This window comes from Cherax quadricarinatus, chromosome 8, assembly GCF_038502225.1.
Source record: "Cherax quadricarinatus isolate ZL_2023a chromosome 8, ASM3850222v1, whole genome shotgun sequence".
Classification (NCBI taxonomy): Eukaryota; Metazoa; Arthropoda; class Malacostraca; order Decapoda; family Parastacidae; genus Cherax; species Cherax quadricarinatus.
In genome coordinates this window covers 8719377-8738508 of record NC_091299.1, presented here as the reverse complement: position 1 = coordinate 8738508, position 19132 = coordinate 8719377, and the positions used below count along the sequence as shown (strand labels likewise).

The window sequence follows — 19132 nt, the reverse complement described above, 5'->3', positions numbered from 1 at the left end:
ATCTGTGACCGGTTTCGAGAGCTTTTCAGCCCTCACAGAATAATGTGGGGGTCAGACTTTTCTGTTTACTGCCTCGGTGTTCAAGTACAGACTGTTGCTGTACAGACTGTCCACCCTTCGAAAAAGCCCACTGCTGATTCATGCTGACAGAAGGGCCACCAAGTGTGACCTCCAAGTGTGACCTCCTCGCGTGTGTGACATCACCGACGGTGACCCACGCGTCTGTGACGTATCTGTGACTGATTTCGAGAGTTTGTTTTTCCCCCAGACCCTGGCAGCTCAACCTCAGGCTAAGACCTTCATGCTGATCGCCTGTTCAGACAAGCTGTCGCTGTGAACGACCCGCTGGCCTGCGTAACCATCTGAGCCAGACATGGACAACCACTCAGTCCCATAAGTCAACCTTCAACGGTGCCAGGAATAAACTCTCAAGACTTAAATAATTACTGTACCTACAAGAACAAACCTTCTAAACATAAACCATAACTAAGACAACAAAATATCTTGTAGCAGGCACTAGCATGCTGACTAGGGATCATCAGTCATGAACTGGAAAAAACTACTGAGAGATCAAAGAAAAAACTGAGAAAATCGACAAGAGAAATGGCTAAAATATACAAGAAACTATATGATATGTATAGAAGAGATGGTGAAGAGGCGTTACCTGAGGTCGACCAGAGGCAAGAGTCTGCGTCTCTTCACCGGCGTCACCCTCGTAACGTCATCAGGGGTATAGTCACGGGACCTGGAATCCTCGCTGGAAAGGTCAGAGGCTTCTCCAGGCAGGGGTGACGCAGGGCAGGGGTGGGTGGGGGCCGGCGAGGTCATGGTGGCTATGGTGAGGTCAGCAGTGGCCAGCAGTAGGGACAGCAGAGGGGGGAAGAGGGAGCAGCAGCAGCAGCAGGTGTGTGCTGGGCGTCATGGTCGTACCCACCACCACCAACACCTCTGTTGATGACCACCAACACTGTCACCCTCACTACACATGTACAAACATTATAGCTACCACCACCACCACCCACCTTAACCTAAGGTTAGTACTGCATTACAACATGGATTATGGTGCTTATAAAGACACAACCATTAATAAGGTACTACCATTCCTGTACTACCACACCACTACCATACTACCATTTCTGTACTACCACACCACTACCACACTACGTCACCAATACCCTAACATCTTCATGAGGCACAATATGCAGTTGATGGCATTTTACTAAGAAGTTTCGTCCAACAGGAACTTCATTTCTCACAGAGATCGGTTGAAATGGAGCATCTAGATGCACTGTATAGTGGAGAGGTGATGTGTAGAGATGTGCGAGGGACGTTACCGACAGTGATGTGTTCAGTCAGGTGGCAACTTCCAAGTTTAAAATAGGTGGGTCAGTAGTAGGCTGACTTCAGTAGTTTTTCCATATACAGTAGTTTATGTAAGAGCAGTGTTATATCCAGGTAGGATAAGTTTGGCTAATGCTCCAACTTTTGGTGTTTATTTCACTCATTACACGAAAAAGCCTCATCCGATCTGTTTCAAATTTTCAACATTGGTGTACGGTAACTAGGCTCAGATTCTATGAACACATGGCATGTACAGGAGCCCTACGACCGAAGTTGGTGAACACATTCCCATCAACCTGGAATGGCCTTGATAATTTCCTGAAGCCTCTTTGGCGTAGCACCAAACGTTCAAAAAAAAAGTGTCTCTTAATTTTACAATGGTGGGGACAGAAATTCACGTACAGATGAACATCTGTCAAATGTATGAGCAATATACTGTTAAATTTTGATTACCGTTTAATTACAGTAAATATATTTAAGCTTACCTCCTCTGAATAGTTATAATATATAATGGCTGATGCATCTTACGGCCACGATAGTGTGGATTAATTTTTTGATGCAACTGGGAAAAGCGAAATACCGGTCTTCACCCTTCAACGATGATAACTTTAATGCAAATTTTGTCTGCCGTTTTAGATCAGTCTCTCTGAGGTTAGGTTAGGTAAGATTTTTTAGGAAACAGGACTAGTGATTCCTGACGTGGGTCTAGTCATATGATGATCCGCCGCTGGAGTGTTTGGTCATCTGACCGAAGCCTTCCACTGGCTTACCGGTCCACCTAAAAATTATGGTTACGATTATAACCATTTTTGACAGTTTCTCTGAAATAACAAGACAAGGCATCAATATTCTTGGCTTCAAAGCTGTTGCTTCTTGATAGAAGATTTGAATTAGTGTTGGGTTGTATACCAAGAATGAGTTTCCCACTGTTACTGAAGAAATTTGGATATTAGCATCCCTGTGGTAACTTGTGAGTACCAAAACTGATTTGCCTCAGATTTACAGGGATAATATTTTTACTGCACTAGGAAACTATGTCGCACTCTGCACACACACACACACACACACACACACACACACACACATGCTCTCTTCCTACCCGTCTCTGTGGGAGCTGATAAACTCCCTCCTAGTGGGCGAAAAGTCTTCTCAATAAAATTATATGCAACTCATATTGTGCCTTATTAACGTACTTGTCGATATATAATACGGCTGAAATACATTCCACAATACTACCACACCTGTACCATCCTATCACACCATTGTTATATTACCACACCTCCACCATACCATACTACCACTCTCATGAATATAAAATACAGCATATATATATACATATATATATATATATATATATATATATATATATATATATATATATATATATATATATATATATATATATATATATTATATATATATATATATATATATATATATATATATATATATATATATATATATATATATATATATATATATAAATATAATTAGTAGCTGGAATATTTGACTTACATAATTCTTATATACATTAACCAATTTATGAGTTACATGTTTAGTACATTTGCTGACATATATCTGCAAAGTCTTTAAACTATCCAAACAGAGGCCACCTGTTAGTTTCTGAGGCTAAACTATCAACTAAAAACCACAGATGATGTAAGAGTGAACACCAGTCATTGACAAGCTTGTCCTGTGCGCACCTCTGTATCATATTCCACCATCGCTGACTACAGTGCTGAGTGAGTCCTCAGCTAGCCAGGGTTGTGTTGCATATCTTGGTGCTGCTCTCCACACTACCTCTTCCGCCATCACAACAACCCTGCCTTGTATACTTGGCTAGAGACCAAAATCTTGCCTACCTGCCTCTCCTCCTCCATGCTGCACTAGGCTACTGTAGTGCCTTGATCAGTCTAACACACGTGCAATACTTGGGTATGTGAGGTGAAGCAGTTGTAGGCAGTGTCACCTTCGATAAATCCACAGGTGGAAGTAGGTCATGCCTAGAAGTTTAGGCAAGCGTAGAATTATTCCTAGTGTCTAGATCCCAAGATGTTGTTGTGTCTGGCAGGAATGTAGATAAATACTTCAAAGAATCGACAAGTTGATAAATAAGACCTAAGTGTTGCACATGTGTCTAATTTATCAATTTGTCTGTTCTCTGAACCATTTATCTGTAGAGCCTTGCTGATTTGAACTCATCTTAATAACTCAAGCTGAGATATTAAAATCTGTCTTCTGTAAGCTGTGTGTTCAGAGACATAGGTTTATTATTCTGGGGCGAGTCTGAGGTACTAGCGCGTACGAGAACATAAATATATTCTTGTGCAGAAGCCTGGCTACGAACCTAGTTTGCTATCTGCGTAGGATGCAGACGCGGATGTAGCATCATGGTGTTTAGTATCGGTGACATGTGCGTGCCTAAGGTAACAGTGTGGACTGTCCACAGGTAAGGAAGTACAAAGTCTTGGTGTACTTTTTGTAGAGGGGAGGGAACTACTGTTGTTGTAGTAACCTTGGTCACTACCAGCGAGTCTTAGTGATATGTCTGGGTGAAAGAATTTAATGTAAGTTAGGCTAAAATATACCCACTGACAGGTATACACTAAAGATGTTTGTTCTCTTAATGGACTATCTTGTAAAGAGTAACTGAAATATAGTTTGCTACAGATCAACGATACTTCGATTTTCCTTATTCTTTATATTCACACTTTTTAATAAAGAGAAAAAGATTACTATAGTCGTAAGAAATTGTTATCAGGAAGAAAAGAACACTTAGCCTTGTGGTTTCGAAACATCCACAACAACCACCATCATACCTCACCATTAACATGCTACCACACCATACCATCACACCTTCATGTATTATACAAGAACCACCACCATAAACATGCTGTGCTATGTACAGTTATGCTGTGTATATTGTTAAGCTGTTATACCAACACGCAAGCATTACCCACACTATAATACTACATTGTTATACTATCACACAGTTGCTGGCACTGATGATACAATGCAGTGGCATCAAACATAATATTTTTGTATAATATATACAGTACTACACGAATATAAAACACCAAATTCAAACATTCTAAGTCTTAATGGTGTCAGGTTCTACGTCTTAATACTACATACCATAATTAGTCATATATGTGCACATACACCTCTCAAGCGATTATACAAGTGGTATAGAACGTCAGAATAATGTCCTACGACACAGTTTGTTCTATATTGTGACACAGCTGTATTCTGCAGTGTAACAAATTTGTAAACATCTGGAAATGCTTACCAACAAGTGTGACACAGCATTGTATGGACCTGAAAATGTATTTACACACAATAAATGTCTTGTAACAAATACAGTATGAGTTAACATTTCTGTGTACAAGATGAGTGTTGCTCTCTGCTTGGGGCTGCAGCGTACCGGGATCAAAGGCACTGTAGGGGGGTTCATGGTTCAGAGAACCGACAAGTTGATAAATTAGACCCATGTGCAACATTTGGTTATCTTTATGAAGGAAACGTTTCGCCACACAGTGGCTTCATCAGTCCATACAAAGGAGAATGGTGAAGATCAGAAGGAGTTTGAGGTAATCAGTCCCCTAGCCTGGAGTCGATGTAATCAGTTCATCAATCTTGATTGATGGACTGATTACCTCAAACTCCTTCTGATCTCCACATTTCTCCTTTGTGTTGGACTGATGAAGCCACTGTGTGGCGAAACGTTTCCTCAGTGAAGATACCCAATTGTTGTATATGTGTCTAATTTATCTTCAATGGCACTACTGAGCGGCTCTTGATCCAAGGAATGGAGAAACCCTCCCGTTTTTTACACTGGTCTACAAATTTTGCAGTAATTTTGTGCTTCTGAGAAAAAAAATATATTTCCTGGGATGCTAATAACGAACATGTCCATAATAACAACTGATTAACTAAAGTTCCCAAGATTTTTTTTTTTTTTTACAAATTTTGTGCATTTGTATAAAATATATAAGTAACATACCAGTATAATGTATTCATTTATGATTCAACCCGACGTTTCTTAGCGTATCTATTGTATTCCACCTCTGCAGCATCTCTTCTTTATGTTCCAGAAGTAATCTTGTAATAATAATGGACTCCATTTTCCCTAGGAATGTTTCGCCCTGACTGAGATGTCCTGCTGGAAACGTTCATCTCTGGCTGCTCCGAAGTAGCCGTAAAAAATCTAGGTGTGAATGGAGGACATGTATTGCTGTCAGTGTTTTATAAGACAAGACCAGGTTTTTCCACTAGCTTCCTGGAACTGTCAGTTTTGTTATTTCCAGGAAAAATGTTCGCTACTAACCGGAAAACATTCCACGCATTTCTCTCCTCAGCACTTATACTGTCGAACTTCTCAAATCTGAGAAACTCATGAATCTGTGAACCAACACACACCCTCCTTTGATTTTTGCTTCACTGACTCTTGGGGATTTACCAGATTTTTTTTATCCTCCGTTTTATCCACAGCTTAAAAAAAAAATTCACGAGACCTAAATTGATGTGTGAGGATGGTAACAAAATCCTACTTCATTCTACATATAAAGGATACTGAACATTTTGTTGTTGTTTCAGGTTCCAGTGCCAGTATAATGAGTAATCCTCAACTGACTATTCCACTCACACGTAAAACAGAAGCACCTAGTGTAGCCTACCTTGATACCTACCTGGAGGTTACCTGGAGGTTATTCCGGGGATCAACGCCCCCGCGCCGCGGTCCATGACCAGGCCCCCCGATGGATCAGGGCCTGATCAACTAGGCTGTTACTGCTGGCCGCACGTAGTCCAACGTACGAGCCACAGCTCGGCTCATCCGGCACTGACTTTAGGTATCTGTCCAGCTCTCTCTTGAAGGCAGCCAGGGGTTTATTGGTAATTCCCCTAATGCTTGATGGGAGGCTGTTGAACAGTCTTGGGCCCCGGACACTTATGGTGTTTTCCCTTAGTGTACCAATGGCGCCCCTACTTTTTATTGGGGGCATTTTGTATCGCCTGCCCAGTCTTTTACTTTCGTAGGGAGTGATTTCTGTGTGCAGATTTGGGACCATTCCTTCCAGGATTTTCCAAGTGTAGATTATGATATATCTCTCCCTCCTGCGTTCCAACGAGTACAAGTCAAGTGCTTCCAAGCGTTCCCAGTAGTTAAGGTGCTTGACAGAACTTATACGTGCAGTAAAGGATCTCTGTACACTCTCTAGATCTGCGATTTCACCTGCTTTGAATGGAGATGTAAATGTACAGCAGTATTCCAGCCTAGAGAGAACAAGTGATTTGAAAAGGATCATTATTGGCTTGGAATCTCTCGTTTTGAAAGTTCTCATTATCCATCCTATCATTTTCTTTGCACGTGCGATCGTGGCACTGTTGTGATCCTTGAAAGTGAGATCCTCAGACATTACTACTCCCAGGTCCCTTACATTATTTTTCCGCTCTATTGTATGGCCAGAGTCTGTAGTATACTCTGTTCTAGTTATTATCTCCTCCAGTTTTCCATAACGGAGTAGTTGGAATTTGTCCTCATTGAACATCATATTGTTTACCGTTGCCCACTGGAAAACTTTGTTTATATCTTCTTGGAAGTTAACCGCGTCCTCAGCAGATGACAGCCTCATGCAGATCCTAGTATCATCCGCAAAGGATGATACGGTGCTGTGGTGTATATCTCTGTCTATGTCTGATATGAGGATGAGGAATAAGATGGGGGCGAGTACTGTGCCTTGTGGAACAGAGCTCTTCACTATGACAGCCTCCGATTTAACTCTGTTGACCACTACTTTTTGTGTTCGATTTGTTAGAAAGTTGAAGATCCATCTCCCCACTTTCCCAATTATTCCTTTAGCACGTATTTTATGGGCTATTACGCCATGATCACATTTGTCAAATGCTTTTGCAAAGTCTGTGTATATTACATCTGCATTCTGATTTTCTTCCAGTGCATCCAAGGCCATATCATAGTGATCCAGTAGTTGTGAGAGGCAGGAGCGACCTGCCCTGAACCCATGTTGCCCTGGATTGTGCAGATTTTGGGAATCCAGGTGATTTGCAATCCTGCTTCTTAGCACTCTTTCAAAGATTTTTATGATGTGGGACGTCAGAGCTATTGGTCTATAGTTCTTAGCTAATGCTTTGCTGCCACCTTTATGGAGTGGGGCTATATCCGTTGTTTTAAGTGACTGTGGAATTTCACCCATGTCCAAGCTCCTCCTCCATAGTGTACTTAGGGCACGCGAGAGGGGTTCCTTGCAGTTCTTAATGAAAACAGAGTTCCACGAGTCTGGGCCCGGGGCTGAGTGCATGGGCATGTTGTCAATGGCTTTTTCGAAATCTATCGGAGTTAGGGTAATGTCGGAAATCTGGCATACATTTATGAAGTTTTGAGGCTCATTCATGAAGAAATCATTTGGGTCGTCGATCCTCAGACCGATTAGTGGTTCACTAAACACAGAGTCGTACTGGGATTTCAATATTTCACTCATTTCCTTGTCATCTGTGTAAGTCCCATCCTGTCTGAGTAAGGGCCCGATACTAGATGTGGTATTTGTCTTGTTTTTGGCATATGAAAAGAAATATTTTGAATTTCTTTCAATTTCACTAATAGCTTTAAGCTCCTGCTGTCTCTCCTGGTTCCTGTAAGAGTCATTTAACTTAAGTTCGATAGTTTCCACTTCCCTGGTCAGCGCCTCCTTTCGTGTATCAGATATTCCAGCACTCCTGAGGAGCTCAGTGACTCTTCGTCGTCTTCTGTAGAGGGAGTGTCTTTCTCTCTCCAGTTTACTCCTGCTCTTCTTCTTTCTTAGGGGAATATGCCTAGAACATGCTTCAGCTGCCAGGAAGTTGATCCTTTCAAGGCACTGGTTTAGATCCATGTCATTTAAGATATCTTCCCAATATGTTTCATTTAGGACATGGTTTACCTGGTCCCAGTTGATGTTCTGATGAATGGAATGAAATCGTTTTGACGGTCACGAGACTAACATTTTTCAGCGATAATCTCAAGCCCAACACCTTCCTATTTGGCAGTTCTAAATCTGATATTCTATAATCCATTCTGAGTTATCATGTACGGTTTAGATGTCAAGTTGTGAATATATTCAGGGTGTTCTGAAGTTAAAGACTTAAAGATGTCGCAGGTTCCGTTATCCTCGTCCTCTGACTCTAAAATGAAAGAGTTTGAGGACCCAGGAAATGGAAGTCCGCCGGGAGATACCGGGGTGTATAGCAAAGGGTATAGTACCTTCCGTTCTGGAGTTACCATGCAGAAGTAACAATCGCTTACATTATCTACTGACTCTCTACATCCTTGGCACTGCAAACGGAATAGATTTCCTTTTCTGATTCATCCACTGGCGAAGGTTTGTTGTGCAAGTATTACAGCATGTGGAGTCCAGCTCTTGGCCTGGTCTCCAATCTTACAGCCAAAATACGCTTTTGAGCTGCAAAAGTAAATTATCTACAAACATAAGTTATCTGCACTCAATTACGAGACAACTTTATCCAAATCTGGCTGGAAAAAGTTAACGTCAAAAACAAATACTAAAGAGTTTGACACGTTTGCACTGTATGACTTCCGGGAATGAATCGATGCGTTCCAGCTAGTAAGGTGACGTAATACTTGAGTTCCCGATGAATCATTCGTTTTCTCTCATTAGAATTGCCAAAACAAATAGCCAGAGCAGAAGTTGCACAACTAGTGTCCCAGTCTCTCCACTCCTCCCCCACCCAAAAAAAAAAAAATAAAAGAAACATTGCTTAGGAGAATAGAGGAAATTGTATGTAATTTTTATTAAGTTACGCAATGAAGGGTCTTCCCTTGTTTATTGAGTATCACATCCCAAGTCAAGAATAAAACCAGCGGTCTGAAGCTATATTTTTACAGAAACAATTTGTAATTTAAAGCAAAATTTCCATATTGTGACCAAGATTAGTAAAGAATGACTTGTTTTGCTTCCAAAGTATTTTTGGCTGTAGACCAGCGACATGTCTCGCTTCCCGGTCAAGTTACTGCATGACCCACAGACGTGTTCACCGCTTCCTTATAAATATATTGACAAGCCAATGATAATAAGTTACATTTTCTCTCTATCCAGGCGAAACTGTCCTTCGAACTACACTCTTTGGAATATTCTGGAGGTATTGGTCCCAGAGCTGCATGCAGAAATCACTCCCTCCGAAAGAAAGAAGCTTGGAAGATTGAAAACGACCCCCCAGTAAAAAGTATGGGACAATGAATACACTGAAAAAAAAATACAAGAAGTGTAAAGGAACCAAGACTCTTCAACAACCTCCCTCCATACAAAAGAAGACTTACCCACAATCCCCCGGCCGTCTTCAACGAGGAACTTGGAAAATTACTAAATTGCTAGACCAGATATATTCAACTGTATCAGGACTGGGTTATCAGCTATATCGAGACAAATTTATTAGCCTGTTTATCCTATTCTACCCTGCAGTGTATGACCCTTGTAGGTTTAGCGCTTCTTTTTTATAATAATAATAATAATAATAATAATAATAATAATAATAATATCCTATTTTACCGAGACAGCTTCGTATCCTGCTATATCAAGATTGAGTAATAACATACTTATCCTGCTACGTTGATTAGTTATAAACTTTTAACTGATGCATCCTGCTGTCCTCACACGTGATATACCTATCCTGCCGCGCCGGAAGTCAGATAAGTTATATATACGCCAGACTGACGTTGGGAAGGAAGGTGGGGCCCCTTAGTCACTGTACGGTGTGTGAGCATAGCGGATTATGTTATTATTAGCAGTGTAGCATCAGTGGCGAGTAGAGGTACTTATGATAGTAGGGTGAAGGGAAGGGCTTAAAAAAGACAGGCTAGACAGGTTTTTGTCCTCTGGTAGTGGTTGTGTTGGTGGCGGCAGCAGCAGCAGTTGTAGCTACGGTCTGCATGCCAGCTCAAAAAAGGAGGGGGTTATGGAGTACAACAGGTGAATGAATCCTCACTCTAGCAAGGGGCGTGCCCATGCCCCGTGGTAGAGGCGTGTTGATGGTGTCTGCCCTGGGGTGGAGGCGTGTCTCTGGCGTCCGACACTTGGGAAGGAGGGAGGTTACCTGAAAGACGTTTTCCGGGGGCCAGTGCCTTCGCGGCCCGGTCCCCAGACCAGGCCTTCTGCAGAATAAAGGCCTGATTAACCAGGATGTTACTGCTGGCCGCGCGCAGTCCAACGTAGGAACCACAGCCCAGCTGGTCAGGCACTGACTTGAATTATTATTATTATAATCAAGGGGGAAGCGCTAAACCCGGAGGATTATACAGCGCCTGGGGGGGGATATGGAAGGCATTCAGGCTTAATTCAGGGAACTGGAGCACAGATCCAATTCCCTAAATCAAGAGCCCCTCACCAACATCAAGGAACCTTCCTTGAGGGGACTGACTTGAAGAACTTGTCCAGTTCCCTCTTGAAGACCGCCAGAGGTATGTATGGAGAGCTTTGAAGAGTCGGGGACCTCTGACACTTCTTAAGTTCTCTCTTAGCGTACTCGTCGCGCCCCTGCATATTAAAGCAGGTATTTTGTACTATTTGCCAAGAAGTCTCTTGTCAAACGGCGTGATTTCGGTGCTCAGGTTTTGAATAGTCCTTTCAGGATTTTCCAGGTGTAACTTATATACCTTTCTCGCCTACAGTCCAAGGAATACAGTTGAGGGGACTTCAAGCGTTCCCAGTAGTTCAGATGCTGCCTCAGTTGTATATGAGTACTGAAAGTTCTGTAAGTTTTCCAGCTAAACAATCTCACCTGCCGTGAAAGAGATCGTCAGTATACAGCAGTATTCCAGTCTGGAGACAACAAGTGACTTGAAGAGTATCATCATTGGCTCAGCATCTCGTTTTGAAATTTCAAGTTGTCCAGCCTATCATTTTCCTTCGATATAACATTGATGGGATTATTAAAGTTTTTCTACTCTGGCAGCCTAGCCCTAGGCCAGGCTTGTCCAGTGCTTGCCTGGTCAACTAGGCTGTCACCACTGATAATATTTACCCATCATTTTCCTGGCTTTTGTGATATTTGCAATATTGTATTCTTTGAAATTAAGGTCAGTTGACATTATTATACCCAGATCTTTCACTTGTTCTTTTCACATTATTTGGTGATCTTGCGTTGTGTATACAGTGTCCGTCTCCGTTACCACTAACGATAGTTCCGAGTTAACACTTGCTGATCAGCCTGACTGTGGTGTCTACGCTGAACTGACCACGTCAACAAATACGAAGCCTAGTCAGAGACCGGATCATTAGGACGATAATCCCCTGAATCAACCCCAGGTAAGCATGCGGCTAGACCTGCCTATAGTTTACCTGTACAAAATTCTAGGGAGCCCGGAACAAGGTGAAACCTCCAGGTTAACAGCCTGATCAGTCAGGCTGTAGGTGTTAGTCACAGTTCAATATAAGCATAACAGCCCGGCTGATCAGGAACTAACTTATAAACTTGTCAAATGTGTGTTGGTACTCCTCCTTATGAAGGGGTTGGGGTTGTTGAAGTACTGGTCACTACAGTTAATGAGATACCTTAGTATACCCATCGTGTTCCTGCTTTACATTACAAGTATTCTGCTCGTTGTATATATTTGGGACTAAACCTTTCAGAATTTTCCAAGTGTGAATTATTATACATTTGTCTCTCTTATGTTCCAGGTAATCTCAATAATGCAGGTGCCTGACTTGAGTTTCTATAGACAGTGAAGGTTCTCTGTACAGTTTTCGCATCCGCTATTTCACCTGCCTTAAAAGGGATGCTCGTGTAGAACAGTATTGCAGCCTAGAGAGAACAAGTGATTTGAAGATTATCATCGCTGACTTGGCTTCTCTTGTTTTGAAAGTTCTACTTACCCAGTTTATCACTTTCTTTGCAGCTGTAATAGTGACACCATATTCCTTGTATTTAAGGTCTGAGATTATCACTCCTAGGTCTCTCACATTCTGTTTCTGCGCTACTAAGTGGTATGAGTTTATTTCCTACTCAGATTATTTTTTATTTCTTCATTTTTTTCCATAATGAAGTAACTGAAATTTGTTCTCAATGATTATTGTATGATGGACAAATTTCAGTTGCTCCGTTATGGAAAAATTGAGGAAATAAAGACTGGAAAGAAGTGTAAAACAACCTGGAACCACTAGATAGATCCTAAGATTAATGTAAGAGACCTGGGAGTGATTATGTCAGATCTCACCTTCAAGGATCACAAGTGTCACTATCACAACAGCAAGAAAAATGATAGACTGGATAACTAGAACCTTCAGAACAAGAGATGCCAAGCCAATGATAATATTTTTTAAATCACTGGAGTACCTCTGTACTCTTAACGGCTCCGTTCAAGTCAGCCGTCAGGCGAAATTGCAGATCTGGAGAATGTGCAGAGAATCTTCACTTCTCTTATACGTTCAGTTAAGCGCCTAAATAACTAGAAACGTTCGAAGTCCCTCGATCTGTACACCTTGGAACGTAGGCAAGAGAGGTAAATTACAATCTACAACTGGAAAATTAAAGAAGGATCGGTCCCGAATCTGTACACAAATCATTCCTTATGAAAGTAAGAGGCTTTGGCAGACGGTGCGACATATCCCCAATGAAAAGCTGTGAGAAAACTCAATAAGTGTGAAGGGACCAAGACTTTTCAACGTCCTCCCTTCATACATAAGGGAAATTCAACAGTTTCTCAAGTCAGTGCCTGATCAGCCAGGCTGTGGTGCTGCCACTGGACTTCGTACAGATAGCACCTAAAGCCTGGTTGATCAGGTCATCCACTGGGATGCCTGGTCTGGGACCGGGCACCAGGAGGCTTGGTCTGGGACCAGGCAGCGGGAGGCCTAGCCTGGGACTGGGCACCAGGAGGCCTGGTCTAGGACCGGGCACCAGGAGGTTTGGTCTAGGACCGGGCACCAGGTTTGGTCTAGGACCGGGCACCAGGAGGCTTGGTCTGGGACCGGGCACCAGGAGGCTTGGTCTGAGACCAGGCAGCGGGAGCGATGTCCCTCGAAACATACTCCAAGCAGCACCACCTGCCGCATCCCTGGCACCATCTGTGCACACCTGCAGGATCCCTGGCACTATCTGTACACAGCTGCAGCATCCCTGGCACCATCTGCACACACCTGCAGTACCCCTGGCACCATCTGTACACACCTGCAGTATACCAGACTTGAGATGTACACACCTGCAGTATCCCAGACACCAGATGTACACACCTGGACCACCTGGTGTACACACCTGCAGTATGAGTGACAGTTGTACATCTCTGCTTCCCTGGCACAGCTGTACACACCTGTAGCACCACTGGTATCATATATGTGGGCCAGAGGGTCGCCAACAGCAACAGCCTGGTTGAACAGGATATCAAAAGTCTGGGAACCTGCTACAGGTATATCTCAGGTATACAGGTAGGATAATCACCAACAGGTCACAATAACAACTTTCCAAAACAGTGCAGGAACTTTCCTGAGGAAATTATCCGGCCTCGGGTGTAATTAACCGCCCTGGGGTCCAGTTAGACCTAGTTACCAAACCATTCAGAGATAACTAAGGTATTAAGAGTTGGTTGATGGTGAAGGCAACGCCTTGTTGACGACGGCTGACTTTACTGTGGCGTTAGTGCTGGCAGTGAAGCATTGATAAGGTGCAGTGACGCTCTCTGGTGCACTGCTGGTTGACTAACTACCTGCTGGGACTATACCTGCAGAGATGGGAGGGGCTGGGTTTGACTGGTGGGTGGGGTACGGAAGCAAGTTCTTGGGTACCTTTGGGAAGGGGTTGGCCAAATACATGGATGGCTCACGAAATCGTAATAACACGATTGCAAACAAACCATACCACTGGTGGGGATAGAACCCGCGATCAGAGAGTCTCAAAACTCCAGACCGTCGCGTTAGCCACTGGACCAGCTAGCCGCAATAAGATTCGTCCAACTAGGTATATTTCTACACCATAGGAAGGTTAGCATAGACACCACTGTGACCACAAATGCAAGTAAAAACTTGCATTTGTGGAGTTTTGAGACTCTGATCGCGGGTTCTAGCCCCGTCCGTGGTATGTTTTTTTTACATGCATGGTTTTGATAAGGACCTGCTTTGTACGGGCCAGTAGGCCTTCTGCAGTGTTCCCCCATTCTTATGTTCTTGTGAGTTCAGGGGATATCATCATCCCTGATATAATCTAGGTAAACCTCAACAAAAAAATATTTACCCAACCCATTTTCAATACTACCCAAGCAATAACGTTTGATAATCCTTTTAACTTATGTGCAAGGCCCACGTAAGTCCAACCCCTCTCACTCATGTAGTTATCCAACTTAAATTTGAAGCTATCTAAGGTTTTAGCTTCAATAACCCAACTTGATAGACTTCCACTCATCAACTACCCTATTTCCAAACCAATACTTTCCTATATCCTTTCTAAATCTAAACTTATCTAATTTGAATCAGTTATTGCGAGTTCTCTCTTGAAGAGACATCCTCAAGACATTATTTATATCCCCTTTATTAATACCCATCTTCCACTTATACACTTCGATCAGGTCTCCCCTCATTCTTCGTCTAACAAGTGAATGTAATTTAAGGGTCTTCAATCTTTCTTCATAAGGAAGATTTCTAATGTTATGTATTAATTTAGTCATTCTTCGCTGAATGTGATATGTCAGGTGTGATGCGCACCCCAGCTCTCTTATTTTACTGATTATCTGTCATCTGAACTTTACTGTCTCCTACCTTCCCTCCTTTCTCCCTTTCTGCATAATCTTGCAGTCTGTCTCCCCTCTCTGCTTATAGTTGATTCTGGATAGGGAGGAAAGAGTCCTCAGACCAGGTCTCCTGGTTGTTGATGGCCTTATCGATTAAGATTGTTGGTGTCAGCTGCACGCATCACAGCCTGACTGATCAGGAACCGACTTGAAAGAGCTTATCAAATTCCCTTCTGAGGACAGCTAGGGGTAAGGGGTCTGTTATTGATTCCCCTTAATGGTGAGAGGGTGTTGAAGAGTCCTGGATCCTGCATACTGAGTCCTCTCAGCTACTTATTATCGTAAAGATGTCACTAGATTTTTCCAAAAACAGTGACACGAAATGTAGATTAACTGTCCGGAGAACCGACAGGTTGATGAATTAGACACGTGTGCAACACTTGGGCAACTTTAGTGAGGAAACGTTTCGCCACACAGTGGCTTCATCAGTCCTGGACAGAGAAGAATGTGAAGATCAGAAGGAATCTGAGGTAATCAGTCCCTCAGCCTGGAGCAAGTAATTTAAGAGACTTCAATTTTTATTCATACGGAAGATTTCTTATATGTATTATTTTCTGTCGATGGCAGCAGTAAGTGTCTTGACAGGTGTGGAGAGGCAGCAGCATGTGTCTTGACAGGTGTGGAGAGGCAGCAGCATGTGTCTTGACAGGTGTGGAGAGGCAGCAGCATGTGTCTGATAGGTGTGGAGAGGCAGCAGCATGTGTCTTGACAGGTGTGGGGAGGCAGCAGCATGTGTCTTGAAAGGTGTGGAGAGGCAGAAGTATGTGATTTGACAGGTGTGGAGAGGCAGCAGCATGTGTCTGATAGGTGTGGAGAGGCAGCAGCATGTGTCTTGACAGGTGTGGAGAGGCAACAGCATGTGACTTGATAGGTGTGGGGAGATAGCAGCATGTGTCTTGACAGGTGTGGGGAGATAGCAGCCTGTGTCTTGACAGGTGTGGGGAGACAGCAGCATGTCTTGACAGGTGTGGGAGAAATGACGGAGGTGGGAGAGATCGTGAAGAAAATTCTGCAGTCCTAGTTTAGCTTACGGATTGGTGGATGTGAGAGAGGCTGGCTGCAAGTGACTCTCGGGACACAGAAAGGAATAGGGAGGGAAAAGAGATGAGAGAAGGCACAGGGAAAGAGAGGGAGGACTATGAATGAGAGAGAGATAGAGACAGAGAGAGAGAGAGAGAGAGAGAGAGAGAGAGAGAGAGAGAGAGAGAGAGAGAGAGAGAGAGAGAGAGAGAGAGAGAGAGAGAGAGAGAGAGAGAGAGAGAGAGAGAGAGAGAGAGAGAGAGAGAGAGAGAGAGAGAGAGAGAGAGAGAGAGAGAGAGAGAGAGAGAGAGAGAAAGAAAGAGAGAGATGTGTCAGAGCTACACTGAACAAAATGTTGGCAGACTGAGAACGCTGACTGCTTAAAATAAAGGTTAAAAAAGCTGCCACCACCTTGTCTGGCTGCCACCACCTTGTCTGGCTGACACCACCTTGTCTGGCTGCCACCACCTTGTCTGGCTGCCACCACCTTGTCTGGCTGCCACCACCTTGTCTGGCTGCCACCACCTTGTCTGGCTGCCACCACCTTGTCTGGCTGCCACCACCTTGTCTGGCTGCCACCACCTTGTCTGGCTGCCACCACCTTGTCTGGCTGACACCACCTTGTCTGGCTGACACCACCTTGTCTGGCTGCCACCACCTTGTCTGGCTGCCACCACCTTGTCTGGCTGCTACCACCTTGTCTGGCTGACACCACCTTGTCTGGCTGACACCACCTTGTCTGGCTGACACCACCTTGTCTGGCTGCCACCACCTTGTCTGGCTGCTACCACCTTGTCTGGCTGCCACCACCTTGTCTGGCTGCCACCACCTTGTCTGGCTGACACCACCTTGTCAGGCTGCCCCCACCTTATCAGGCTGCCCCCACCTTATCAGGCTGCCCCCACCTTATCAGGCTGCCACCACCTTGCCAGGCTGCCACCACCTTGTCAGGCTGCCACCACCTTGCCAGGCTGCCACCACCTTGTCAGGCTGCCACCACCTTGCCAGGCTGCCACCACCTTGTCAGGCTGCCACCACCTTGTCAGGCTGCCACCACCTTGTCAGGCTGCCACCACCTTGTCAGGCTGCCACCACCTTGCCAGGCTGCCACCACCTTGTCAGGCTGCCACCACCTTGTCAGGCTGCCACCACCTTGTCAGGCTGCCACCACCTTGTCAGGCTGCCACCACCTTGCCAGGCTGCCACCACCTTATCAGGCTGCCACCACCTTGCCAGGCTGCCACCACCTTGTCAGGCTGCCACCACCTTGTCAGGCTGCCACCACCTTGTCAGGCTACCACCACCTTGTCAGGCTACCACCACCTTGTCAGGCTACCACCACCTTGTCAGGCTGCCACCACCTTGCCAGGCTGCCCCCACCTTATCAGGCTGCCCCCACCTTATCAGGCTGCCACCACCTTGCCAGGCTGCCACCACCTTGTCAGGCTGCCCCCACCTTATCAGGCTGCCCCCACCTTATCAGGCTGCCACCACCTTGCCAGGCTGCCCCCACCTTATCAGGCTGCCCCCACCTTATCAGGCTGCCACCACCTTGCCAGGCTGCCACCACCTTGTCAGGCTACCACCACCTTGTCAGGCTGCCACCACCTTGCCAGGCTGCCCCCACCTTATCAGGCTGTCCCCACCTTATCAGGCTGCCACCACCTTGCCAGGCTGCCACCACCTTGTCAGGCTGCCCCCACCTTATCAGGCTGCCCCCACCTTAACAGGCTGCCACCACCTTGCCAGGCTGCCCCCACCTTATCAGGCTGCCCCCACCTTATCAGGCTGCCACCACCTTGCAGGCTGCCCCCACCTTATCAGGCTGCCCCCACCTTATCAGGCTGCCACCACCTTGCCAGGCTGCCCCCACCTTATCAGGCTGCCCCCACCTTATCAGGCTGCCACCACCTTGCCAGGCTGCCACCACCTTATCAGGCTGCCCCCACCTTATCAGGCTGCCACCACCTTGCCAGGCTGCCCCCACCTTATCAGGCTGCCCCCACCTTATCAGGCTGCCACCACCTTGTCAGGCTGCCACCACCTTGCCAGGCTGCCACCACCTTATCAGGCTGCCACCACCTTGCCAGGCTGCCACCACCTTATCAGGCTGCCCCCACCTTATCAGGCTGCCACCACCTTGCCAGGCTGCCCCCACCTTATCAGGCTGCCCCCACCTTATCAGGCTGCCACCACCTTGCCAGGCTGCCACCACCTTGCCAGGCTGCCACCACCTTATCAGGCTGCCACCACCTTGCCAGGCTGCCACCACCTTATCAGGCTGCCACCACCTTGCCAGGCTGCCACCACCTTGCCAGGCTGCCACCACCTTGCCAGGCTGCCACCACCTTGCCAGGCTGCCACCACCTTGTCAGGCTACCACCACTTGCATACTTCATTTACTGCTTCATAAATGAACAATCTTAGAAGAATGTTGCAGCTGTACGGACAAGTTCACTCGCCCACCACCATCAACCATTCCCGATTTTTTTTAAATCTAAATTCATTTAGCGAGACTTGTAATCTGGACGTAGACAATGACCCCGGAAGCGGCGCAGAGGATGTTGAACCACCTGGCGGCGGGTCGTTAAGACTCGTGTCACGAAACACTCTGCTCTCGCCTCAGAGCTATATGACCCTGGTGGGTTCAGCGCTTAGCTGAATCGTATGTCATCGTATGTCAGCCAGACGAACACTGTGATGGACGGACGCCAGAGAATAATCGCCTCTATATAAAATAATTCGATTTGTTTTTTGATACGAGCATGAAATATAGGCACTAATAACAATAATAATAATAATAATAATAATAATAATAATAATAATAATAATAGTCTCTTTATTTCTACGAGTCCATGATACAACTGATACAACTGATATCATTTAAGTTAATCTTGGTCAAAGTGCGGTATGGGCGGCTACTAAGTCTTCAAACTTGAGAGCAGCGCGTCAGCCACTGGGTCACCTGGCTACAATTTGCGGTCACAG

At 45.1% G+C, this 19132-nt stretch overlaps 1 protein-coding gene across 5 annotated transcripts in view; it reads right to left on the bottom strand.

Annotated features, from left to right (window-relative positions):
* Nucleotides 1-19132, bottom strand: part of CdGAPr (GTPase-activating protein CdGAPr) — a 1516021-nt gene that overhangs the window by 945142 nt on the left and 551747 nt on the right. For 4 of the 5 annotated variants that reach the window (XM_070082835.1, XM_070082834.1, XM_070082838.1 and 1 more), the window contains one exon: nucleotides 665-948. The exons of the other annotated variant lie outside the window; for it this stretch is intronic. In XM_070082835.1, coding sequence (XP_069938936.1) covers nucleotides 665-828 — 164 coding nt within the window. In that variant the 5' untranslated portion in view covers nucleotides 829-948. The remainder of the gene's footprint in view (nucleotides 1-664; nucleotides 949-19132) is intronic. 5 annotated transcript variants of the gene reach the window in all.